The following is a 25164-nucleotide window of genomic DNA, read 5'->3' on the forward strand; positions in this document are numbered from 1 at the left end:
GATTTCCTCGCGATTATCGGGCTAATTCGCAAGAAGGCGTTTACGCAGCGAATTATCCGCGAATCCTTTAGTGATCGCGGAATCTATCTAGTTGATAGTACTAAGGTTATTGACGATCTTGCTAAAGAACTAGTGATTCCTGATCTATACGCACCAGATCTTCGCTCATAGGGCTCGCATACACCATCACCACTACCACCTAATCTCTCGTCTTCTAGTGTTGAAAATAGCCCTCCAAAATCTATTAAAGCACTAAATAAGAACCAGACGAAGATTACCAAACACCTCGAGGATCTATCAGATAAGATACAGCGAAATCTATCGAGGTTGATAGCGTACCAGCGGGAGATGGCGGAGGAGCTTTCGATAACGCGGGATACAATTCAGCGTATTAGGGCCGCGCAGGCCCCAGTGCGTCGAAAATACACCAAGCGACAGGTTAAGCCACTTAGCCAGACTGGTATATTAACTACACGCGATGCGAATCGATCGATTGATACTAGGAAGAAGGAGGAATTAGCCAAGCAGGAAAGGAAGCTAGCTAAGCAGTTCAAGAAGATTTATGGCTACGAGCCCACACAGCGATCGGAGGAATCTATCCAGCGGCCAATTGCTAATGAGGAAGCGGCTAGACGGGCGGGAGAGCTTTTTTTTATTGATAATTAGCTAGTTGGGTGGTAAATTTGACGATTTCTATGAAAATTGGCCATAACACCGGAATGGCCATAACACCGGGCGCACCCAAAGCGGGAAGCGCTTTGGGTGGGCAGAAAGGCACGGATAGTCCGCCGTTAAACAAAGTAAAGGAATTCTGTAGTCGTCCATAGTCTCGGAGGACAAATATTGGGACTTCTTTTTAGGCGTCCACACATATAAATTAGCTTGATTATCCTGATCAAATGACAATAATCTCTCGTTCTACTATCTAACCATATCCTACGATATCTCACGAATACCCACTTTAATCAAAGACCGTTCTCACCATGGCTGCTAAATTCAACGTTCCTCCCAAAAGTCTAGCCAATCTTCGGCCTTTCGAATTGCATATCCCGGAAAACGAGGTAGTTGAATTCAAAAATCTTCTGAAGCTATCGAAGATTGGCCCGGCGACTTGGTGGAATCAACAAAACAACTCCCAGTTCGGAGTTTCTCGTGAATGGTTAATCAAGGCGAAAGAAACATGGCTCACGAGTTTCGATTGGCGCATTCATGAGGAATATGTCAACAAGTTCCCTAATTTCAAAATTGCTGTTCAAGATTTTGAAGTTGGCGAGATCGATATTCATTTTGCTGCGCTCTTTTCAGCTAAACATGATGCCATTCCCATCATCTGCATGCACGGCTTTCCATCCTCGTTTGCCGACTTTTTATCAATGATGGATTTACTAGCCAACAAGTACACTCCTGAAACTTTGCCTTATCATATTATTGTGCCATCGTTGCCCGATTACGGACTATCAGGTACTCGTACCCCAAATACGGAGATGACTTTGGAACGATCCGCACGCATCATGAATCAACTGATGATTGACCTTGGATTTGGTGGCGGTTATATTGCCCAGGGGGGTGATCTCGGAAGTTTACTTGCTCGTATCATGTCTGCTGAATACGAGACATGCAAAGCTTTCCACCGTATGTATACCTATATTCAACAACCCCGTCGATCAGAAATCTTTACTTGGACAGTGGCTAACAAAGCATAGTTAACATGCTTGTGCTGGATCCGGGTCAAGCATCCCCCTCTTCCGACTCCCTTACTCCCGAAGAAAAACATCACCTCAAGCGAACAGAAGAATGGCGTCCAACCGGGATGGCATATGCTCTGGAGCATGGAACTCGTCCCTCGACGGCTGGTTTGGCCATCTCATCTAGCCCACTTGCACTGCTAGCTTGGTAATTATCTTTCAAAATTCTTGCTCGAGGTCTCTCTGACAACCATACAGGATTGGCGAAAAATTGATGGAATGGACAGACCCGCGGAAACCCTTTTCACTGGATCACATTTTGGGCACAGTCACCTTATATTGGTTTACTGGCACCTTCTCTACAAGTTTGTACCACGCAACAGCCGCAATGAGGTACCTCTCAAATACTCCTTTCCCAGTTTCCCAGGAGAAGCCTCTTGGATACTCATGGTTTCCATATGACCTCGTGGTGTTCCCTCAAGCTTGGGCTCAAGAGGTTTATCCCAACATGGTTTTCTACAAAAGCCATAGTAAAGTGAGTTGTTTTTGAGTCTGTAAGAGCTCCGATGAGATCGCTAATCGAATTACTCAGGGAGGTCATTTTGCCTGCTTAGAACAAGTAGAAGAATTCCTGGAGGACATTGAGGCTTTCGTTGAGAAGGTCAGCGATTCTTTCAAGAAGAATGTGGAGTAGGCTGTTGATATTTAGACTGTGAGTAGAACCAGGAGCTTGGTCGATATTTGGGTTTCTCAATGCTGTCGTGATGCCCTATCGAATAGTTAGATTGAATAGTTACGTTTAAATGGAGATTGAAGTGCAGTTGCTGTTTTTCGCCGGGTAGAACTCATGTGTATTCCTACCTACCTAAGTCTATTAATCCTTTTGAAGTCTCGTTATTTGTAAACAATGCTAATTTATCATATTCCGACGTTTTCTTCTCCCTTCAATGCCCTGACTGCCGAATGCGTATGCCCAAGGTACCGATGGTGATTGGTGAGGCACGGTGGGGCTCGATGGAAATACGATAGTACAAGTCGAACGACTGCATCGAATGAACTCCGCGCCCTCATAAAGGGTGGGGGCGAGATGAAAGAAAAGGGGGTGGCGACGAGTGTAAGATAGAGGAGTTGAAGGGAAGGTAAGAGAGGGAAAAGAGGTCGAAAGGGCAGGGCGAGCTTTTTTATGCCGGCGCAACAGAAGGCGGAGCTTACAGAACGAGGTATTGGGGCGCTAAACTAAAAAAAGGCAAAACTAACCGGATCGCGTAATTCACAGGTCCGGGTATTACAGCATAAAAGTTGGCACAGAGTATCAGTCTCCATCAAATATACCTCTTAACCCTAACCTAGGTACATGGGTGGTCATCTTCCTGCTAGACACCTATTTATAAGCCGAATTCCTAGTCACAGCCAGGAAAGCCAAAGACCACAACTGCCGAATATCGGATTCTGTATCAAATCAGTACAAGTCGCCAAACACACGGTAAAAGCCAAAGGCAGAGGGGAGAAGGAGGAAAGGCAAACGACTTACCAGTCTGCGAAACACCACCAGGCGCCGGCAACACACCCAAAGGCGTAACCTGGAAGCCACCATCCCGATAAACCCACGACCAAACCTCCCCAGAAAGCTGACTCTCATTCTGCTCAATGGTATCCCAAAGTTCATTATACGCCGCCTTGACGTTCCCGTAAACCAAATCATCGGCACAGAAAGCCGGGATCGCTGCGACACTGCTGCCCTGCTTCTGTTGACGGTGGCCGTGCGAGACCGAGAAGTTGGTGGTCAGTTGGCAACGGCCAAGTTGACTCTCCAGTCCCTTTGCCATCATGGCCAGTTGCCAGGACCAAATCACCGTGCCGTGGTACGCGCCTGTAGTCCAGTTCTGCGCGTATACGGGGTTTCCGCCGAAGGCTGGGTTTGCGACGACCATGCCGGCGGAGGTCATCAGGCCTGCGGGGAAGGTGCGACGGATGTTGGTGGCGGAGTTGTTGAGGAAGGAGGTTAGTTGGGTGTCGTCGGTGGTGTTGAGGAGGAAGTGGCGGAAACAGTCGTCCGTGTTCATGACCTCTACTTTGGTGAGGTTGTCGTAGCCGTCGAGGGAGAGGGCGTGGAAGACAACGTCGTCGGTGATGGAGGCGGCTTGGTCGGGGCCCGGGAACGAGGATTCGTTCTTGTAGGATGCGACTAGGTCTTGGGCTTTCGATTGGGGGATCGACACCTTGAAGTAGTCGAGGGTCTTGTCTTCCCAGATCTGTGCGTACATGGTGGCGAGGTGGGACCATTGCTTGTGCTTGGGGTAGAGGCCATTTTGGGCGAGGACGGCGATGGAGCGTAGGGCTGCTGGGACGAGGGCTGTGTTTACGTCGTATGGGATGCGGCCTCCACCGATTCCTGTTGCAGGGTGAGTTAGCGATAGTCCTCTGAAGCGAGCATACAGATCTGGGCTTACCATATTCGCTATCTCTCCATTCTCCAACGACCTGTCCATCCTTGAGATGAACGAGGTTATCCTTGGTTTGCTTCTCGGCAAAAGGACGAGCAAGACGCATGATGCGCTCCCCATTGATCAGTGCAAGATCGCCCCATGTCAGATTCTGATTCTCAGCGTTGATCATTCCAGCCGAGGTGCTATTTTCCCGCATTAGCCATGTTATCAAACTGTAAAAGAAAGGTGCTGAAATACTTGAAGAAAGACGCAGCTCGTTTCTGTCCGACAGGATTGTCAAGGAAATACTTCTGCATCAAGACGGGGAGATAATAGTCCGAATCAATCTGCACGCAGTCAGTATTCATCACAGCCACATAGACAATTGCCCGAATTGCAACTACACACTCACCATCTTATAGTCGCAGACCATGGCATTGCTGGTAACGTTATTCTGCAAGTTCGTCCACGTAGCATAGTCGCTGCAACAATCAGCATCTCCAAGCCAAATACTCAACTTCAGTACCAGATCGCAAAACTCACCCAATAGTCTCCTCATGACAAACACTCCCATCAGTACGATTCACCCGCTCCAACACCGCCCCAATAACAGCTTCCATAGCACTGCCCTTCCCCGAGCTAAGCACCGGCTCCAAAAGCAGCGCTGAAATCATCGAGTCACGTCCAAAGTACGTCAAGAAGCGCCACGCACCCGCCAGCAATTTCTCCGAGTACGACAAGAACGACAGCGCAGCCACCTGGCCCGACATAGTCTGGGTCAGATCGCTAGACGCATTGTTCAGCACGGAAGAGGGCTTGAGAGCCGTGAGTTGTGGGTAGTTCATGGACGCGGAGAAAAGATATTCACCGGCTGTGAAGTCGAGTGTGCGGTTGGAGACGGTCACTTTGGTGTTTGTGCCGTTCTGGTACGGGGTGAATGTCAGGGTTGTCGTGGTGACATTGTCCAGCCACGTACGCTGCAGCGAGGCGCTGCCATCATTGTGCGCGACGAACTGGATTGCATCCTGGATCTCGGATTGCAGGAGACTAGGGCCTTCGACAAAGTCGCGGATGGTACGGATACTGCCCAGGATAGGGACGGTTAGTGTTGCGGAAGAATTGAAGTGCAACACGCCCTGGACGCCGACGGTGGGAGGTGCGGAAGTGTTCGATCCAGCTGTATATACGGGGCCCAGGGGCTGGCCGGCTGTAGAGTTGACCATCTCAATGGAGAGTGTGCCATTGGCGCCATTCTGCGGCGCAAAGTATGCGCATACGCCGCTATCGCCTGCTGGCCATGCCACGATCAGTCGGGGGCCGATGAGGGTGAGATTACTGTCTGGTAGCGGGCTCGTGACGACAGCCTGTGCCGCGACATTGCAGTCCGAGTAGAAATAGTTGTCGTAGGGCGGATCGCTTAGCGATAGTGTCGAGGGGGCGTTGCTACATTTGGGAGCGCCAGAGCGGGCGTGGAGGCGCTGGGGGAAAGGAAGCTAGTGAGCGGGATGATGCTATTGAAAGTATATGGCGCCACTTACTGCGTCGCCACTCTGAGCTGCGGCAGCCGCGAAGCTGCCAAACAGCGACAGCTTCAGGAGGTAATTCATGATGCCGGTTGTTCTTGAGATGAATCTGCCCTGATGAGACAGATTGTCGAGCACTCGTGGTATTTAAGCAAGGGGTCATGGTATTGCAGTGGCGATATCGACCTTCCTGAAGTAGTGTCGATAGGCGTAAAGTGGGCCGGTTGCCCCCCCACGGGGATGGGAAAGTGAGAAAAAATGTGGAGCTGCCAAAGGCACGTCCCCACATGGAGGACAAACTTTCCTGCTGCCCGACAATTCTCCGCGCGCCTCTTACGTTGGTGGAACGTTGAAGGAACGTTGAAAGAACAAAGGAAGCATTGGAATTGGAATGATGTACGTCAGATGAATAGAAATATCCTGTATAGATTCTGATAATAGGTCAATGTAGCTCATCATAGCCAGGCAAGAAAGCCTGGTCCTGTACAGAGTACAGAAGGGGCCAATCTATATACAAGTAGATCCAAAAGGCTTGCAGCCATTGGCTGGCAGCCAGGGACATCTACATTCCCCAGCTTCCTTCTGCGCGCGGGTGACGCATTATTGCCGACCCTTTTACCGCACGAATAGCCGGATCTGCGGAGATTGCGATCTCGGGAGCAGATGGATCATGGCCGAGCGTGAAGCCCGGTGAGCCCGTGAGGGAAGGAGGCCAAGCTCGGTCGATAGTGGATGCGACGCACATCGGCAAGCCTTCCAATAGGCGTATTGCGGAGCGTGGCATTCCCTTCTAGGTAGCGGCCAGGGAAGGTCGGATCCAATGGGAAGATGTTCAAAGATATTTAGGATATCAAGTCTCAAATGACGGGCGTATCTCATAAGCCGTGCGATTCATCAAAGATAAAAGCCAGGAAATAACCATCCAAGACGGAGATTATAAAACTCGGGCGGAGCCCTCTCCACCTCACCCGGGCTTCTCTGGCTTTTCGCTCAGTTTTCCAGACTTGCGCTGGTACTGGTAGGAGAAGTCGATAGAATGGGGATATCCCGGGTTGATGCGAGTGTCGCTGCTCCATGAGTTGGAGGTCTTTGAGTGGCCGTTTTGCGGATCCGCAGGGGGTGAGTGTTCAAACATGGCAATGGAAATATCGTCGTCCATCCAGGCACGGACTGGGTGGGAGTGGACTGGTGCGGCGTGGGTCAGGTCGGTGGTGACACGGGTCGCATCGACGAAATCAGGGAGATCGCGTGGGGAGAAGGATTCGGGTTTCCAGACATGATTGTGGACCAGATGGATAAGTTTTCCGAGGACGGCGAATTCCAGCTTCAGCTTGATGCTGTAGACCGCACCCTTGAGCATGGTCTCCATGATATAGTAATTGCGGTACTCGGCGACCAGTAAGCCCAGATCCAGAATGATGATGATCATGTTGATGGCCAGTAGCTGGTACTGAATCTTCCGCTTGCCTTGGTCCATGTCGATGCGAATCATGCGCACGGTTTCTCGGATATAAAGACCCGAGATGATGAATTCCTGGACACAGAATCCCGTCATCTGAATCTTTTCCATCACATTGTAAGCGGTCTTGTAGTTGCTCAAGATTGAACTCGACGGTGTGAGGTTCGTGCCGTATGTCAGGACGGTGGTTGGGATGTGCAAGAGGACCGCATTGACGAGGATCATGAGCAGCACGCGCTGGAGGATGCGCTGGTTGGCAAGGACCAGGTGCAAGCGGGAATATAGCACAAATGATTGACCGGTCACCATTGCCCACCAACCCACGGTCAGAAAGGTGACCGGCAACCATGTGGCGGAGGTGAGATTGAAGAACTTGAGCAAAAAGCCCAGCGAATACGGGATTAGCCCGACGGCAGACGAGACGAGTAAACTCCAGAAGTAGAGACCGCGATAGTTTGCGAAAGTGACAAAGATGAGGATGACCAGTTCGAAGGCGTTGTACCATGTAATGCCGGCGAGAGTTGCGATGGCGATTTTCATGCCCAGCGACTGGCCTGTATAGCCGCCGGTGATTCCATCCCCGGGAGCGGTATTGGTGGCCATGGCGGATTGTGTATTACGGTGGGATCACCATCATCGGCATGCGACGAGAGAAGGGGATGGGATGGAAAGGGAGAGGGAGAGAGAGAGGGAGAGGAGAGCGAAAAGGAGGAAGCCCGAGGAAAGAGAGGGAAGATTTAGACGAGAACGAGGCGGGAGAGAACTGGGAATCCCAATGGGGGCCGGCGCCGGAGGGATCAGGTGAGGAAGAAGGGCGGACTCGAAGGTTTGATCTCCTCCGTCCAGATTAGGGAACAGGTCGAGGGGAAGGTCATCCAGTGGGTAATAATGTGTTCCCAACTGAGATTGATCCACGATGATGGGGGAGAATAGAGGGTCGATAACTGCTGGAGGGAAATAGTGAACGGGAATGACCCGCGAACCGTCAGCGCTAGGGCCAAGGAGGGGGACGAGCAGGCCCAAATACCCCGGACAAAAGCAGATCGGGTTCAGTCATGAAGGAGGGATGGAGAAGGGATGAGCTAGTACTAGTCCCATTCGAGGCAAGCAAGTATTGTACTGTACACAACGATGGGCGGTGGGCGCAGGACCGGGTCCCTGCACTTGACCGAGAAATAAGATGATTGCATGATGTTCTATCTGATTGTAATACGACAAATCACAGGGGCATTCACTCTTCTATTGTTTGATACGACTGAGTATTATTATGAGACTCAGTAACAATCCGAGAACCTCGCAACATGGTCAGGACTGTCTCAGCCCATTTCCCTCGGAACCAGGAGTGGGTCAGGGGAGATTGACGGAACTTTAGAGTTGAGTGGTTACTCCAGAAATCCCCCGGAGTCTCCTCCGTACCGAAGTACATCCTTTGACAGGATCCAGTATGGACTCGGTCCTGGATATCACGGAGTAGAGTAGAAGCAGTATCCTCATACTCCCCATAGGAAAAGACTAGATAATTCAAAATGAACAGCGATAGACCTGGACAAACATCCCCAGAACCAGACACGCCGGGTGGTAAACTAGGCTGTCTGTACACCGCCACCCATACATAGCCTTACCCCCGTCCTCCGTAATGCTGGGGTCGCCTACTGATGAGCGTCGTAGCGAGGCGTCAGTTAATTTCACGGCCCCCTCGATTCAGGAAAAAAACAGCGAACGTAACTTGATCCATACGCTACTGAGTCGCTTACTTTTGCCCAGCCTAGCGCAACGCGTCTCCCATCCCATACGCATAGGCTAATACTGCTCTTGCTACAGGCTATTTTCCTCGGGTTGGTTGGACCTGAGGAAGCGGGGGCGCGCGCCTCGTCCAAGCGGTCGGGCCCGCTGATCGCTTTTCCCTCAAGGTTGTTAATGGAGGCACTTGGCAGGCTCATGCTCACACGAGGAAGGGCAGAAATCAGGCCTGTTGCTGGCGGACATTGCTGTCTGTCCGAGTCCTACATCAGTATGAACACTCCGTAGAGTAGAGGATTATCGCCGGGTGGAAGTGGAGGAGGTCTCCGAGCAGAGCCTCTCTATCGCATGATGCATCATATTGTTGATCATTGACATTCTAAACCAGTTCAGATCCTGGTCTACGATTGAAGGTGCCTTGGTAAATCATCTCCTATTCTGTAAGGTAAGTAAGTAAGTAATTGGCTGCTTCAACAATAAAACAACTTCCCATGCCAGCTGGCCTCCAGTGATCATTCTCACTCTATCCACTCGGTATGAGGATCTCGAATATGATCTTCAATTATTATTATTAGGCCTTCCCTCTAGCATAGTACATACAGTACGGAGTACATAGTAGTATCTACAATCTGGGGGCCAAGCAGGCGGCCCCACCTTCTGCACGTAGCATCACAGCCACCAGCGAGTTAGACATGAGCGGGAAGCAAGCGCGGTGTGCTGGGCACGGCCAGTGACTTCGTGTTAGGCGTGCCATTGATGAAATGATGGGCTATGGAGTACAGGGTAGGGACTAACACCATTCGGGGGCGGGCAAGAACTGGAGGCTCTGAGAAGGTGTACATCGACGTGTCTATAATACAACGTACGACTGACAGTAATCATCAACGTACTAACCATATGGACAAGTCAGTTGATCTGATAGCCCCTCCTTTTAAATACCGTTTATGGGTCGTGGCCTCCACCTGAGCTCCAGCTCCAGCTCCAGCTCCAGCTCCATTCTAGTGGTGGATGGGGAGAATATGGGGACCTCGGCAAGGCAATTGATCCTGTGCAACCCATTGAAACAGCTGACTACATATGCACGTCTAACTAATTATAATCATACAATACACTATGTTCTATGTTTATAAGCATGTCTTGTATGGAGAACAGTGTCCAGCCCCCAAGAAATGGCGATACCCTCAAGCAGAAGAATGCATGGATACTCCCTCAATTACCGCGGTGAACATAATCCACCGTTCAGACTCCAGAGTGCGCAATCCATATGGTTACGAGTCTAACCTAGTCTGGCCCTTTCAATTCACGAGTGTAAATGATATCCCTAAACGCCCCAACGCCTTCGCTTGAAACAAATGCCGGAATCTAGAAAAGTAGGACTAAAATCGCTCTCCCAAAGCCTCCTCCGCGGGTCCTCGAGTCCCGTAACTCCCCGGGAAAATCCTGATCTCCCCAGTTGTTAGGCGGCCAGGGAACTCATTGTTATGAATGAGCCCGGGAAGACCCCTGAAGGCCAAGAACCAGGATCGCCCGGTCCAGCCATCGCAGACGACTCCGAAAGGAGTAACGCACCCAACATAGGGACCAGGGGCCAGACTCGACGCGCACTCTAAGGTGGAAATTCGAATCCCCACAAAGTCAAAGCCCATAATCACGATCAATTGACATCCCGCAACCATGACGCCTCAATCGCAAGCCCCATCGAACCCGCTAACCTTGTAGCAAATCACCACGACCATCCAAGAACGGGGGTCAGACCGTAGGAAAGAAGCAAAGAGGATCAGTTCGCAGTCCCATCCATCCGATCCTCAAGCCCACCTCCACCTCCACCTCCATCTCCAGCCTTTCCCCCTGTCATAGCCATAACCCGATCCACCTCCCCCCGACACTCCGGCATAGCACTCCGCATCTCCCTCGCCAGGACATCCCGGAAATCGGCAAAGGCCTCCCGCTTTCCCTTCAGATCCTGATTCCCGCGCTGCACCAGCTCCACAAACTCGCGCGTGTATATGTCCGGGTTGCGCGCCGCGTCGACATACTCGATTATCTCCGGTGGGAGTTGGATGCTGGCGAGTGGGGGGTTGGAGGGGTCGGTTGTGTTCGGGGTGATTGTTTCGGAGGCGTTGGGTGGGAGGGTAGTGTGTGTTGAGAGGGTTGAGAGAGAGAGGGTGAGGTTTTTGCTGTGTGGGGAGAAGAGAAGGGAATTTGGTTAGCTTGGTGTCTTTGGCATGATCTTTTGATGTCCTGATCGTATGGTTTTCGCTGGATCTTGTAAAGCAGAGCTTGAGTTTTCCAAAATTTCCATTCTCTGTAGAAGAGGACAGATGTACTTGGGGAAGGACCTGGTAGCTGGAGTTCACACGTACATCTTCCGGACCAGCTCTTGCTGTGTCTCTGGGCCTAGGTAGCCGTGGACGGCCGACTGGATTTCGAAGAGGTGCTGGATGACGTCTCGGATGTCGTCTGCGACCCGCTAGTTAGCATGGTGATCACTTCTGTGGTTCATTTCAGCACTGACCATCGACCGTCTTCAGCATTACGGGCGCCATGATTGTTGAAGTTGATTCTCTTTCCAGTTGGGGTTGCGACGAAGGAGTTTGGAGATGGAACGCGGTGGGGAAAGGCGGTGAGGTGGCGGCTAAAGAGGTATTTGGTGGGGAAGATGAAGATGGTGAAGTGCACAAGTGAAGAGAGAAAGATGAGGCGTCTCTGTTTAAAATATGTGAGATCAAGCTCTTAGTAGGTGAGTTACTGCTGCTGGGAATAATCAGAGCTGCCTGGATCTCCTCAAGCAGGGCATGTTCGGCCCAGATGACTGATAATACATAGCGAGAGCTACAGCACGCCAAGTACAGTGTAGAACGAACAACATCAAATGACTCCCCACTAAAGCTCTAAAATCTGGATAAGATTAACCAGAAATAAAGACCAGTTATTCGATTAAAACCTCTCCTCTTATGTGGAACTAATGACATCAAGTTCAAACATCTAGACTTACATGGTTCATGAAGGCTGCATATACCTGTTCGGGTCTAGATAAATCGAAGCAACCATGAACTTTCAATTCTCCTTCCCTTGCTTCTATTAGACCTCACCAAGTCGGGCCAATTACCCGCCCGACTCGAACTCTCAACGATAAGTTAACCACGTTCTAGCTGCGGCTCGGGCTCAGGACAAGCATTCGAGCGATCGATTCCACTGCTCGAAGGACACATCGCCGATCAAGGCGATGGGCCAATCAGATGCTATGACGTAGTATAAGACTCTCTACTTGAGATCGATTATCGTCTGCCCGTCTAACATCTCGATCCTTTGTAGGATACTATAAATGTAAGCACTTAGCAGTGCTTTCTTTGATATCAGGTGCAAATTGGAATCGAGTCTCTAGTAACCAGCCATAGACAAGCATCGTTATATCTCAAGCCTTTTTGTTGACACCACTTGCTACAATATGGTTGCTTTATCCGCGGTTCAATCATCCAATGCCATCCTTTCCAAAACCCTTCCACTGGGTCTAGTGGGCGTGTTCGTCGGCGCAACCAGCGGAATCGGGAAAGCAGCAGTCCTGAAACTTGCACAATATACCCGACAACCACGACTATACTTCATCGGACGCTCACAACGCGCCGCGGATGAAATTCTACCCCAGTTGAAACAAATCAATCCAGATGGTCAATACGAATTCATCAAAGCCGACGCAAGTCTACTCAGCGTCGTAGACGAGGTTTGCGAGTCAATACAAGCAAAGGAGACGAAGGTTGATGTCCTCTTTCAGAGTCAGGGTACTCTGGACATTAGTACAGGTACTGTGAACGATTCACGATAGGGCATAAGCCCAGGATGCCGATTCACAAACTACTTTACTGATTGAAAGATAGAAACATCTGAAAAACTACCACTTGTCATGGCACTAAGCTACTACTCCCGAATGCGGTTCATCACCAACTTACTCCCCCTCCTCCAACGCTCCTCACTCAGCCGAGTAGTCATCGTGCTAGCTGGCACAAAAGAAGGACCTATCAATCCCAACGACATTCCAGGCAGAAGAGTCCTTCCCTGGAAAGCTCGAGGCCATCTCTGCTCAATGATCACCCTTACACTTGAATATTTTGCTAAACGAGCGCCCGGGGTAAGCTTCGTGCACAATTACCCCGGATTCGTGGCTACGCCGCTTGCAAAGTCGATGAAAGGGGCTACGGGGGGGGGGGGTTCATGAGATCGGTGTTTTGGTTTACCGGTCTATTCTCTACGAAAGAGTATATTTCTCTTGATGAGACGGGGGAGAGGCATTGCTTTTTGGCGACTAGTTCCAGGTTTGCCTCGAAGACACAGGGAAAGGGGAATACCTTGTCAGATGGGGCGGAGGTTGCTGTTGGTAGTGATGGGGTTGTGGGAAGTGGTGTTTATATTGTGGATGAGGTGTGTGAAAGTGGTGGTCAAGAAGTACAAAAGGTTTTGGATGGGCTCAGAAACGACGGAACGCAGAAGATATGGGAGCATTTGCAGAGTGAATTCTCTAGGGTGACTGGAAAGGCGGGGATTCAGTGAGAGTGTTTAGGTCTCGTGTAACAGCAGATACTGCAAATCTCAAACTAGAGAGAGAGAGAGAGAGAGAGAGAGAGAGAGAGAGAGAGAGAGAGAGATTGAGGTGAGGAGCAGAGCAGATACTTGGGCAAGATAGCGGAGACCAATGTAATCGGTGGCACCCCAAGTCCCTGGTAGATGTACAGAATAATATGATGAAGATTCTGGGTTCATTAGTATCTTGCACGTAGCTAGTCGAGATCAAACCTGGGTCGTCCATTTCCCATTACTTGAAACAATACGAATCCTACAGGATATCTGGACAAAAGCTCTGCTCGAATGAATATTATGTCACTTCTCTCTATATGCATCGCCTCAAGACATCATACACTCCCAGCAGGCAAACAGTCAAACCTGGGAGAAACACGCTAAAGAACCGCGACATATCGAACCAAACACAAATCACATCTATCAATACCGAAAAGCCGTACACGCCTTCTAAACCTCCCGGGTTCTAAGCTTAGGGTATTTCGGAACCTCAATCTCCGTCTCCATCTCTAGACCAGACAGACTCGGGAACCGCCGGCTGAAGTTAGCTTCCCAATCTTCTCCTCCAGGACTCGTCGGTGTCGCCTGGACGGAGGGGCTGTGGTCTTGGCTGGTGCTAGGCCGGGATGAGTCCTGTCCGCCGACACGCAGATTCTTTGGCTTCGGCGGGGCCGTAGGTCGTGACGACTGACGAGCAGCTGGGTATCCAGCAGAATTGGAGGTGGCAGACTGGGGCAGACCCGCAGGAGCACTGGCACCCTCGCGGCGGTCTGGAGGCGCCGTGGTTCCTTCACGAGCACCGTAAATGGGACCGGGGTTACGCGAGATGGGGACTGTGTTCGGTGATGGGAGTTTGTTGTCACTGCCACCTTGCTTTGCCTGCAAAGCATTACCATCGGTGTACTTCCCATACCCGGTTGCAGTCTTGGGAGCCACATGGGATTTGTTGGATTCGCCAATGAAAGTCTGCACCCGGTTCAGAATCGCGCGAGATCGATGCTGACTGCTTCCATCACCCTCGGCGACCCGGCGCCTATACTCTGCAGCAGCATTAGCAACGCGTTTCTCTTCCTGAGAGAGGCGGCGGCGCTCGAGCTCGCGGCGCATTTCCGGGGAGATATCATCGCGGTCCACATCTTCCAACACGTCGTCTTCATATGACGACAGGCCCTCATTTGGTGGCGAGTCCAAAGCGTCCGAATCATTGGTCAAAGCCTTGTGGTGCTGAGGATATTCTTCCGCCGTTGGGGGAAGCCTTTTCCTGGTTTGTGCTTTCGAAACGGCGGAACGCTTCGCCGAAACGGCCAGCAAACAAAGTCTTGCTTCCAGAGAGTGACAAAGAAGACAAGCTTCCTCGCTTGGCATGCTTAGCACCGCTGCTGGACCGTTTTTCTCGCTTGCGGTTGCTTTCCTCTTCTTCTTTCGCTCGTAGATAGTCCACATCGGAGGAGATGTTGGCTCGCTCATAGTCCCGATCAATCTCTGTGCGCACTGGTCGGAGAGGAGCACCGCCTTCATATTGCATATGCGGGAGATCCAAGGAGGAACGTGACGTCTCCGAGTCATGCGGGAGGTCATAACGAGATGAAGCCTGAACCGAAACAGGGCGCGCTTTCGCGATAGCAGACTTGGACCGACCGACTGGATCAGTTGCCTCCAAGCCAGATGGCCGTCGTAGGATCTCCATGGAGGGGCGTGCGGAATTGGACTGATGGGATAAACGATCAGAAGATAGCCGCGGGCTGGCTGCTGGTCTCAAACTGGCTGACGGCGGCGATGGAGCCTTGTACCTAGAGCGTTTTTGTTCCTCCTCGGTCCAGGGCTGGCTGGAGGGTCTTCGCTCATGCTCAGGAGGTGGGAAGCGGTAGATTGGTCGGTTGGAAATCTTCGGTTCTTGCAGACGGGGTGTCTGAGATGGAGAGGTCATCGTGCCCGTAGAGACCATTGCAGGCCGCTTAGGAGTGGGCTGGTACAGTGGAGCTTGTTGCCGAGTAGCCACTTCTTGAGGCTTCTGTGAACGGACTGGAGAAATCTGCGATCGCCGATCTGCAGGAGGCGCTTGTCGCTCTGGAGAGGGCTGTCGTGCAAACGCATCATCAGCCAACGCATTGGTGAGTCTCTGCGAAAGGTCCTCGTCCTCGGACTTGGTTTCCTTCACTGTTGGCTCAAACTCAAACTTGTCTCCCTTCTCGTGCAGAATATCGAACTGGTCCAGTGTAGGGAATCGATTCGACAGCTCATCCGGATTCTTCTTTGGACCTCCGTCCAGTGCCGCAAAGGGGTCGTGAGATGAAGCCTTGGAGCCACCTCGGTATGGAGAAGGGCTTGGTTTGGCAGAGCTATGTGTAGATGATTGAGGCTTTCCAGGCCGGCCTCTTCGCATAGGTGCGATCTCGGGAATGATCTCAGTCTCTTGCATAGGAGGCGAGAACGTGGCGCCCACTGCAGGTGCTTCCGTTGGCGTTGGGGGGAGTTCTTGATTCCGCCGCGCTTCGGAGAGAGATCGATTGGAGTAGATCTAAATGGTTAATGGTCAGGAAATTTGGTCCAGTTATTGGGATCACACAGGGGAGAACGAACATCGCGGATGGGCACTTCCTTCTTCTGCATGTCGCAAACCTCCTTGACCACCTCGTATATATTCGGACGCTTTTGTGGATTCTCTTTGAGCATGATGGCTATTCCAGGACTTCAGTCAATCATGATGATTCTCCTTCTCCCATTTTGGAAATCTTACCAATCAACATCTTCAACCGGTCTGAGAACTGAGGGTATGCGGGGAATTTGTAACTCGCGTTGAGGATGGCCATCTGCCCAACCTCTTCGAACGGAGTCGTATAGTAACATAATTTGTACAAGAACACGCCCAGCGCCCAGATGTCGCTCTTCTCGTCAATTGGTTGCTTTCGGTAAACATCAATCATCTCCGGGCTGCGGTACTGCATTGTCGTGTGCCGCTGCACATCGTCTTCAATCAAGCGGCCTTCAGCAGCTGATGTAGCAGCTGGACGGGGAGGTGCCGAGGATCCAAAGTCGCACAGCTTATAGATGGTCGAGCCTTGAGAGCGCGAGATCAGCACGTTCTCTACCTTGAGATCTCGATGGAGCAGGGGCGGCTTAAGGTAGTGCATGCACGCCACTCCCTCAGCCACGTCCGAGAAGATCTTGACAATCTCAGATTCCGTCAACCGGTTCTGGAGCCGCGTGTTCATAAAGTCAATCAAACCACCGCCCCCGCAATACTCCATGAGCAGGAAAACTTCGTATCCGCCTCCTTGCAACTGCGAAGCATGCGAATCGATATATCTGACAATATGCCGGTGTCCCTTGAGCTTCTTCATGGTCTCTACCTCGGTGCGCATGTTGGCCAGAGCCGACTTGTCGGGGACGGCCACCCGCTTCAGCACAGCGGTATCCGTGCCATTGATCGGGTGTGACAGCCGCACCACGTAAACGTGAGCGAAGCCACCCTCGGACAGGTATTTTTCCACCACCACGCGATGACTGCCGACCTGGACCTTGGTCCCGGGAGAAAGGTCCCCGCGGGGGCCGTGACAGCGGCGACCGGGTTGAACGCGGGGAACTGTCGCGGGACCGCAGCGTGGCCCTGCTTGGGGTGGGAAGGAGATTGGTAGGCAGACATGGTGGTCTGAACTGCCCTGGTAGGGCAGAAGGAGTTGAGGGAGGAGGGGGAAGGAGGAGGAAGGGGAGGAAGAGGAGGAAATTCGGGCCCTGGAGGCTATCGACGCGGCATAGGAGAAGGGAACACGGAGGAGGTGATGGATGCCTGGGAATGGGGCCAAGAGGACAGGCTGGCGGGGAGGGCGGAGTAAATTGAGGACTGAGGGGGTAGTACCTGACTACCGCAATAGGTAAGCGAAGTCAACGAGACGAGAGAGTTCCCTAATTCCAAGGAAGTTGGAGAGATGGGCGATCCCAAGCGTAAGAGGAGAACCAGAGAGCGATGGTATCTCGAGGGGAACACCATCCAATCATCGGCGGCAGGTCACGTTCCTCAGGCAGGTTTCTGGCGGACTTCGGCATCGACTGTACTCTACTACCGTCATGCACTGCTGCTTTTTGCCCATCCGATGGAAACACACGTTTCTTTTGTCATGACAGAGAGCGGTGACACCTGGACATGACTCTATATTGTGGGCCTTGGCTTGTGGACGCCCGCCTCGTCTGGCTGTCTGGGCTTGATCAGGGTCCCGCATCGTCTGCTCCGATCATGGGACCACGTCTTACTGTTGATGGCGCCAACACTCGACCATGAGATCTACAGTGGCTGCTAATCTCGTAACAGATGTCTTTGGGAATCTCTCTATGACTGAATTGATCACGTTGGTCACTCTGCATGGCATTGAACGTGACTTTGCCTCTCCCATCGTTCACGATGACGGACATACTCCGGCAGGATTACTGTTGACCACCAGTATCAGACGGACCCACTGCGGTCGAACTATCCTTCCCCAACCGCTTGACCGCAATATCGACCCAGTTCGCTATTCTGTCCCTCGGCAACATACGCTGCGGTACGATACTGCTTGGTCTTACAGGTTACAGCTCACTGGAGATCTGGATGTTCCTGCATGTCGCACATGGGGGGTTCATAGTTGATATCCATGAGGCATAGCACAACCCAACTGAAGACCCAAAGGCGACTTCGAGATATATCATGGAAAGCCAGCCAATCTGTAGAACGCAAGATTTATTCTTCTCTGCACTTTTGACACCCTCAGAGAGTCATCCTCGTGGCTTGTTGTCCCCGTGTTGTTCCCAGCAACAGAGAGGTTTTGGCCTTTGTATGCCTGAGGCAGCCACAACCATCAGGCCGCAATAAAGAGGAATGACGTAAGCGTCACTCTTCCCAAAGTGGCAAAACCAAAACAAATACTTTGTTGGCTTCCACTGAAAAGTATACCGAGTCAATCCCTCAAAACTACTGAAGAAGACATCAAATAAAGATATCAGCAGATGTCCTGCAAGATAATCTCTATCTCTGTAATTACCCCTGCTACCATGTCCACATTCATCGACGCGGTCTTGGCTCAAGCAAGGACCAACTGTAGACAATCTAGACAGTCCATCCAACAGTAGCATCCCTCGATGCTGTACCACTGGTTCATCCACTAATAACGAGGCCTACCATCGCGTGGCAAGTCCGAGGAATTCCACATTGCTGAACAGATCAGATTCCCATTAGAAGAATCTGATGGTTTGAAAGCCGCCAGCAGGCGGGGGATTTATTGGTTCCATTTGTTTTTGCCGTGTGTGATGGCCACGTCTTCACTGCATGGAGCCGCCGATCCTTAGCGGCTCCCACTTCTCCTAAACAACCCACTCGACCCCCATAGCAACCTTTTTCACTTCTCCGCTGCCTCGCCCCAATTCTTTGGATCACCCTCCAGTTCGGCGCTGGAAACAGGTGGTTCATTACCGGCTATATATTCTTTGCTGGTTTAATTTATCGCTTGCCATCGAAACGGCTCCCCGAGCACTGAGTGGCCTCGGGCCTCAGTGCAGATCTCCCACCTCGACGAACATGACCTGGCTATCGATTCGCATCAACTCTGAAAATCGATCCAACTAGGGGTTTGATCAGGCCATCGCATCGAGATAGTGGGACGACCAGTCTGGCTACTGGCCCCGCCGAGGATATATACTGAGGTGTTTGAGAGAGAGGAATTACCGGCGCAGGAAAATATCGCGGATCCAACGGTTCTGATCGATTGAGCCGACAATTCGATCACGATCGCATCTAAACTGCCGCCAGACTTTGATACGCGCCAGTCGCGATGGATGGACCACCGCCGCCGCCACCGCCGCCTCACGGCGAAAACCCTCATACCACCGAGGGCGAATATCGCAAGGCCTCCGACATGCCGCCTGGCAACTACGATATCTTCATTGTCCCACCTCACTCTGCTGGTTCCGGATTCCTCTACCTCCCGTCGCTAAAATGCCACCGAAATAGCTTCATTGCGGGCGCCGCAAGTACCCTGTCCGTGGTCTTGATCTGGTCTATGGTCGCGCCGTTCGTAAAGACATGGTGGGTCGCAGTCATGGCTAGCAATAACAACATTGGGATGGTAGTGATTGCGCTTGGAGTTGGAGTGGCTGGTTGGGCCTTTGGCATGTCCCAGTCCAATGGTAGTGCCAACGGTGGCAAGCGATTTGGTCGTGGCTTTGGGTCTTTCGGGGGCTCTGGCGGGCAGAATTCGCAGGGTCAATCTTCAGGAGCCGACTACGGAAATGGGCCTGGGCAGCAGCACCAGCCACATGGAGGCAATGGTGGCCCGGGTCAACAAGGACAGCAGGGAGGAAACTTTGGAGGTGGACCAAACCGAGGCAACCAGTATGCTGGCAATCAACGTGGTGCCGGGCCAGACCCTGGAGCTCCTCCCAAGTCCGACCATAACAATCACGGTCCCAATGGCGACGAATGGGAAAAGGCGCGGGAAGAGACGAAGCGCAAGGAGGAGCTGCGCCGCAAGATGGAGGAGTTTAGGCGCAAGCGAGAAGCTGAAGCAAAGGAAAAGGAGAGGAAACGGGAAAGAGAAGCGATGGAGAAGGAGTTGAAAGAGCGCCGTGAACAGCTCGAGCGTGAGATGGCTGCTGCCAGAGAGAAGGCAGAGAAGGAAGCCCGCGAACGGGCAGAAAAGGAAGCTGCCGAAGCTCGCGTGAAACTCGAAAAGGCCGCTGCTGAAGCCAAAGCTGAAGCCGAGCGCCGTGAAGCCGAAGCCAAGGAGAAGGCTGCAAAGGAGGCTGCAGAGAAAGCTGCTGCAGAAAAGGCCGCAGCCCAGAAAGAGGCCATGGCCAAATTTGCTGCGCTCAAAGAAGCGGCAGCCAAGAGGTATGCTGAGAAGAAGGCGCAGGAGAGCAAGAAGGAGAAAGAGACGCCGCCCAAGGCTGGAAGCGCAACCAGCGCACCTCGGACTCCCTCGCCTAAGAAACCGCCCTTCCCAACGGCTAAGACAACTATTGAGGAAGATGATGCCTATTCCTTTCGGCCCTACGATCGTCCGCGACGACCGTATGGGCAAGCATCCGGGTCATCAGCATATTCCGAGTCTTCCTATGCCCCCTCTCAGTCGACAGCACGAACCACGCCTCCTCCGTCGCACCGCGGCACTTATTCCACCAAGGATCCAGATAAGATCGTGATTCTGGGTGTCTACCAGTTCACCAACGCGTTCATGAAGACGCCGGTGGCCCAGCTAGTTTCCGGGCAGGGGATGGTTACTGACGGCCTCGTACTGCGCATCACCACCGAAGGCCTATTCGTGGACGACGACCTTCGGGGCGTTGGACAGCGGGAATGGGACGTCAAAGCCTGGACCCTGAAAATGGCAGAGGTGTGGTGTCCTCAGATGGGAACACCACAGGGCTCCAAGCAACAAGCCTCCGGCAATCCATTCTCCTTCCGTCGCAGCGGCGCCGCACACTCAGTACCTACCAACGAGGAGTCCGACGCGTTCACCGCCAGTCTTCTCAAAGTCTGCAAAAATACCTGCCGCTTGGCCTCTCCGAGTGCTGGGGCTGAGTTCCGCGGTCTTCATGTTCTCCGCGCTAGTTTGCGGGATCAAGAGGGCAAGCGATACGTCTTTGTGCTGCAAGACACTGAAGCTTGGAAGGTTGCTATCGGCCTTCAGCGCCTCCGTGGTGGTGCTCTCGTCCGGGCTCTGGGTGTTTCTGCCCTGCCGGCTCCGGACTGCAAGACTGTTCTCAACAATCTGGGCTATACTTGAAGATATTTCCATGGTCATCTTTTAACAGCTTGCGCTACACGGCTCCACTCTGTACAGAAGCTGAAACCGTATGATGGACTGAGCATCTTTATATCCACCCTTGTCAGACCTCATGTTGCTGCTTTCTCGATCAGCGTCTCGACTTGGTTTCTTTTCCTCATTAGCGGCGGAGTTTGCTGCATACTCTTCCTCTTTATCTACAGTACATTCATTCGTTTCTTGCCATGCCCCCCACCATATAGTTTCGAGATTCCCCCCTACATACCTGTTTGTTTGTGTTTGTAGGTTGTTATGTCACGGTTGAAGTATAGTTGATCTGCATGTGGATTTTGAGGTGTCGTTGGAGACGGACATAGCATCAATGTTTTTCGAGGTGTATTTGCGAACTTGCTTCTGATCCTGGATACCTAGCTCCATCGTAGGTATTATTCCGTTACTGGTAGTCACTGTGGATGTCTCTCATGGCTAGATGCAAGATCCTATCGAATCCGGAATTCCTTCCTAAGCGCCAATAATGTCGTCGACCGCATTAGCGGCAAGTGCCTAGGACCGTAGTTCTGAAGAAATCAATGACTCTCGAATGCAGATAGCAATTGAACGGATAACCCGATGATAAATTACGCAATTCTCCTCGTGGAGAGGAGTAAATCCACACTTTAAAAGATGCCAGCAACTTGTAAAGACTCATTTCAGATAAATCCGAGCAATGTACTCATCTCAAGTGTTGGAACCAAAAACACAACACCACATGAAGAGGAACTTTAACAAAAAAGATAACGCCATAAATGATATCTGATGTATACCCCAGCCTTCAAGGAATCTTCCAATTTCATCCCGTCTGGCCAATGCAAGATGACTACCGCAACCACCATCACCTTGATTCTATGCATCGATCCATGCAGCACTCATATACAAGACAAGCCTCCAACTTTAGAGCCAAGGCACCGAAGCGGATTCGACCCAGTCACAGATCAAGATGGGAAAACGAAGAAAAAGGAACAGGGAGTAGCAAAACGTTGAAACCCAATTTCAAGCGGGGAAACTGAAAAAAAAAAGCTGACATCAAACATGAAAAACAAAGGTCTATCATATGGGAATCATGTTGCTTCCGTGAAGTATGGTATGGGTAAGAGGCAGGAAACAAGACACCGCTGGGTCACGACAGATGAAGATGAGAGAGGTCAAGGAGGAACAAAAACGCCTTTTTAGAATCGATCGTGTCGTCTACGTGCAGGGTTGAGGAGATGAAATATAGCGTTCTAGCGGTTGTCGTTTTGACCCTGGAGCCTTGCCAATAGCTCACCAGGGTTCTGAGATGGAAGTCAACTGAGCGGCTACGGTGCTCGAGACTCAGTATTGGGACTCGGGGCTCGACTTGCGGCACAAGCTGCTGTTTTGTTCTCGCTCCCCAGTTGGCTTGGCGTGGTAGGTCGGAGTTTGGTAGAGAGAGGAGAGGAAGTAACGGGGTAAATAGGCTCGTTTAGAAGGGGAAGCCGCCGGGGAAGCCACCGGCACCACCGCGAGCCTGGCCGCCGAAGGGATGACCACCAGCAGAGGCGAAGCCACCACCACCGCCACCGTTCATCATGTTGAACAGGATGTTGGGGTCGATGTTGATGTGCGTGCCGTTCATGCCGCCCATTCCTCCCATGCCTCCCATTCCATGCATACCGCCCATACCGCCCATGCCGCCGAAGCCGCCGCCGCCGAACATATCGGATGGGTCGATCAGGTCGTCGCCGTTATCGTACGCAGCACGCTTCCTGAAGAAGAGGAATATGGTTAGAATAGTCCCATCAGATAGTACATACCACAATAGAGATAAGTAAACTTACTGAGGATCGATCAGAGTCTCGTAGGCCTCGCCGATCTCCTTGAACTTCTCATCGCCGTGCTCACTATCCGGGTTCTTATCCGGGTGGTGTTGAATAGCCATCTTGCGATAGGCCTTCTTGATATCGCTCTCGGAAGCATCCTTGCCCACCCCGAGAATCTTATAGTAGTCCTTGCGTTGGGCCTTCTTCAACTCAAACTCGGCCCGGCGGATCTCCTCCTGAATGCCCTTCTCGCCGGGGTTATTCTCCGCAACACTCTTATATTCACGCACGGCTTCATCCCAACGCTCGGCACCGCCGTACGCTTTGGCACGCACCTTCATCGCCTTGACGTACCCGGGGTCCAGGCGCAGCGCCTCAGTGCAGTCCTCGATTGCCGAGTCATATTCCTTGAGGTTGATATAGGCCTGGGCCCGGTTCTGCAGAATCTTGGCGTTCATATCCTTGTTGGCGGGGTCGACCTCGAGGGCTTGAGTGTAGAGATCGATCGCGCGGCGGTAGTCCTTGGCCTTGAAGGCGGCGTTACCTTCCTCCTTGGTACGGCTAAGTTTCTGCACGATGCGCAGCAGCTTGATGGCCTGCTTCATGTCCGGGTCCAGCCCGAGGCACATCTTCAGCAGCTTCATCGCCTGTTCGGTCTCGCCGGAGGCATAGAAAGCGCGGGCACGGATCATCATCGCATCCGGGTCCTGGCTGTTCTCGCGAAGCAAAGTGATGGCGAGATCCTGTGCCTTGCCCAGAGAGTTACTGTTGTTCATCTTCAGCTGTGCCTCGGCGGTCAAAAGGGTCCACTTGCGTGGTTCCTTCACACCTTGGCCCAGGCCTTGACGGGCCTGGTCCAGACAGAAGATAGCCATCGAGCCACCACGGTCCTCCGCCAGTGTCTCCTCGGCCTGTGCGATAAACTTCTGCATCTTCTCTGCGGGGGCCCGGTCGGTCGCGCTCGCATCGGGCACCTGGGACAAGACATTCAGAGCCTCCGCTGGCCGGCCCAAGTTGGTCAGAATCTTGGCCATGCGGTGCATAATCTTCGTGTTGGTGGGGTCGAGGTCATGGGCCCGCTCGATGTCCTCGAGCGCATTCAGGTATTGCCTCGCAGACATGTAAGCGGCCGCCCGATTGGACAGGTAGGCCGATGAGTTCGGGTTGATCTCGATTGCTAAAAGAGGGAAAAAGAAGCCAAGTCTCAGCCAAAGTGTGCTTTTGAAAGAAACCGCCCACAGAACGGAGCGACCGAATGAGGAAAATTCAGATGAATAACATACCCTTGTTATATTCCTCGATGGCGCGGCGGTAGTCACCATCCTTGAAGAATTTGTTGCCCGCCAACTTGAACGAATCAGCCTCGTCGGTCGAGCCGGAGGACTTGTGCGGCGGGGGAGTCGGACTGCGCTCCTCGGTGCCGTTGGTGCCATTCTGCTTCAGCTGAGGCTCTTGCGGATCAATGTCCATGGAGCTCCGCTGGTCATCCCGGGACGCCGCCATGGCCGAGAGTCGACGGCGTAGCTCGTCAGGAGGAAGATTGAGCGGGTGAAGGTCCTGGTCTCGTGAAGACCGGGTGAATTTGGAGAAGGAGGGGGCGGTTTGGGTGGAAGTAGACGAGGAAGAGCGACTATGCGAGAAGCGATTCTTGGTCGGGGAGGAGGACTTGGTGGGTGACTTGGAGGGGGATTTGGCGGGCGACTTGGATTTGGTGGATTTGGTGGATTTCGCGGGCGACTTGGAGAAAGAAGGTCGCGAGGAGAGGGTCGGAGGGTCGGGAAGATCGTAGGTGGAAGGCGGTCGTGCAGTGGCGGAGGCAGAGGAATCTGGTTTCTGGTGATTCTCTGGTTTCTCTTTCTCCCGGTCCTTGTCCTTGTCCTTTTTGAAGATGTGGGCGAGTTGGACCATTAGTTGGGTTTGCCCTTTTTTTCGCCTTTTTTTTTTTCCTTCTTCGGGGGTGGGATCGAAGGACGACGAAGGCGGTAGAAGCGCGGAAATCGGGGACTTCAACCACGGTTCGGATCTGGAAAAAAAAATGACACTCGAAGAGGTTAATGGAGAAGTCGAGTCCAGTGCACGAATGTAGGAGCTAGATGGAAATAAAAAGAGAAGAGAAGAAAAAGAATAGCAAAGGTAGAAAAGTGGAAAAAAAAAAAAAAAACAAAACAAAACAAAACAGGTCAGGTCAGGTCCG

The 25164-nt window shown here is 52.1% G+C and overlaps 8 protein-coding genes across 8 annotated transcripts; 3 read left to right on the plus strand and 5 right to left on the minus strand.

Moving 5' to 3' along the window:
- Positions 1–983: 983 nt before the first annotated feature.
- N7458_007972 (epoxide hydrolase family protein) lies at positions 984–2379 on the plus strand (the record flags this gene model as incomplete). Its single annotated transcript, XM_056911354.1, has 4 exons — positions 984–1632; positions 1704–1893; positions 1944–2220; positions 2278–2379. 4 exons carry the CDS (start codon positions 984–986, stop codon positions 2377–2379), a joined length of 1218 nt encoding a protein of 405 aa, XP_056764180.1.
- A 790-nt stretch (positions 2380–3169) lies between these two features.
- Positions 3170–5718, minus strand: N7458_007973 (uncharacterized protein; the record flags this gene model as incomplete). The annotated part of the gene is made up of 6 exons (XM_056911355.1): positions 3170–4077; positions 4136–4314; positions 4370–4458; positions 4524–4593; positions 4655–5604; positions 5650–5718. Coding segments are annotated over 6 exons (2265 nt in total), but the record flags the coding sequence as incomplete, so codon positions are not given.
- An 880-nt stretch (positions 5719–6598) lies between these two features.
- Positions 6599–7696, minus strand: N7458_007974 (uncharacterized protein; the record flags this gene model as incomplete). The annotated part of the gene is made up of 1 exon (XM_056911356.1): positions 6599–7696. The coding sequence occupies one exon, from the start codon at positions 7694–7696 to the stop codon at positions 6599–6601; it is 1098 nt and encodes a 365-aa protein (XP_056764182.1).
- A 2914-nt stretch (positions 7697–10610) lies between these two features.
- On the minus strand, positions 10611–11379 carry nut2 (mediator complex subunit NUT2; the record flags this gene model as incomplete). The annotated part of the gene is made up of 3 exons (XM_056911357.1): positions 10611–11010; positions 11197–11293; positions 11349–11379. 3 exons carry the CDS (start codon positions 11377–11379, stop codon positions 10611–10613), a joined length of 528 nt encoding a protein of 175 aa, XP_056764183.1.
- A 902-nt stretch (positions 11380–12281) lies between these two features.
- On the plus strand, positions 12282–13378 carry N7458_007976 (Oxidoreductase andH; the record flags this gene model as incomplete). The annotated part of the gene is made up of 3 exons (XM_056911358.1): positions 12282–12633; positions 12709–12959; positions 13163–13378. 3 exons carry the CDS (start codon positions 12282–12284, stop codon positions 13376–13378), a joined length of 819 nt encoding a protein of 272 aa, XP_056764184.1.
- A 474-nt stretch (positions 13379–13852) lies between these two features.
- On the minus strand, positions 13853–17045 carry N7458_007977 (putative serine/threonine protein kinase; the record flags this gene model as incomplete). Its single annotated transcript, XM_056911359.1, has 5 exons — positions 13853–14724; positions 14777–15920; positions 15983–16080; positions 16140–16914; positions 16968–17045. 5 exons carry the CDS (start codon positions 17043–17045, stop codon positions 13853–13855), a joined length of 2967 nt encoding a protein of 988 aa, XP_056764185.1.
- Positions 17046–19200: 2155 nt separating this feature from the next.
- Positions 19201–21153, plus strand: N7458_007978 (uncharacterized protein; the record flags this gene model as incomplete). Its single annotated transcript, XM_056911360.1, has 1 exon — positions 19201–21153. One exon carries the CDS (start codon positions 19201–19203, stop codon positions 21151–21153), a length of 1953 nt encoding a protein of 650 aa, XP_056764186.1.
- Positions 21154–22633: 1480 nt separating this feature from the next.
- On the minus strand, positions 22634–24878 carry N7458_007979 (DnaJ and TPR domain protein; the record flags this gene model as incomplete). Its single annotated transcript, XM_056911361.1, has 3 exons — positions 22634–22916; positions 22989–24147; positions 24254–24878. The coding sequence occupies 3 exons, from the start codon at positions 24876–24878 to the stop codon at positions 22634–22636; spliced, it is 2067 nt and encodes a 688-aa protein (XP_056764187.1).
- Between the last annotated feature and the right edge of the window lie 286 nt (positions 24879–25164).

Source organism: Penicillium daleae, assembly GCF_028827525.1.
Source record: "Penicillium daleae strain IBT 16125 chromosome Unknown utg000007l_segment0_segment0, whole genome shotgun sequence".
In the NCBI taxonomy this organism is placed as follows: Eukaryota; Fungi; Ascomycota; class Eurotiomycetes; order Eurotiales; family Aspergillaceae; genus Penicillium; species Penicillium daleae.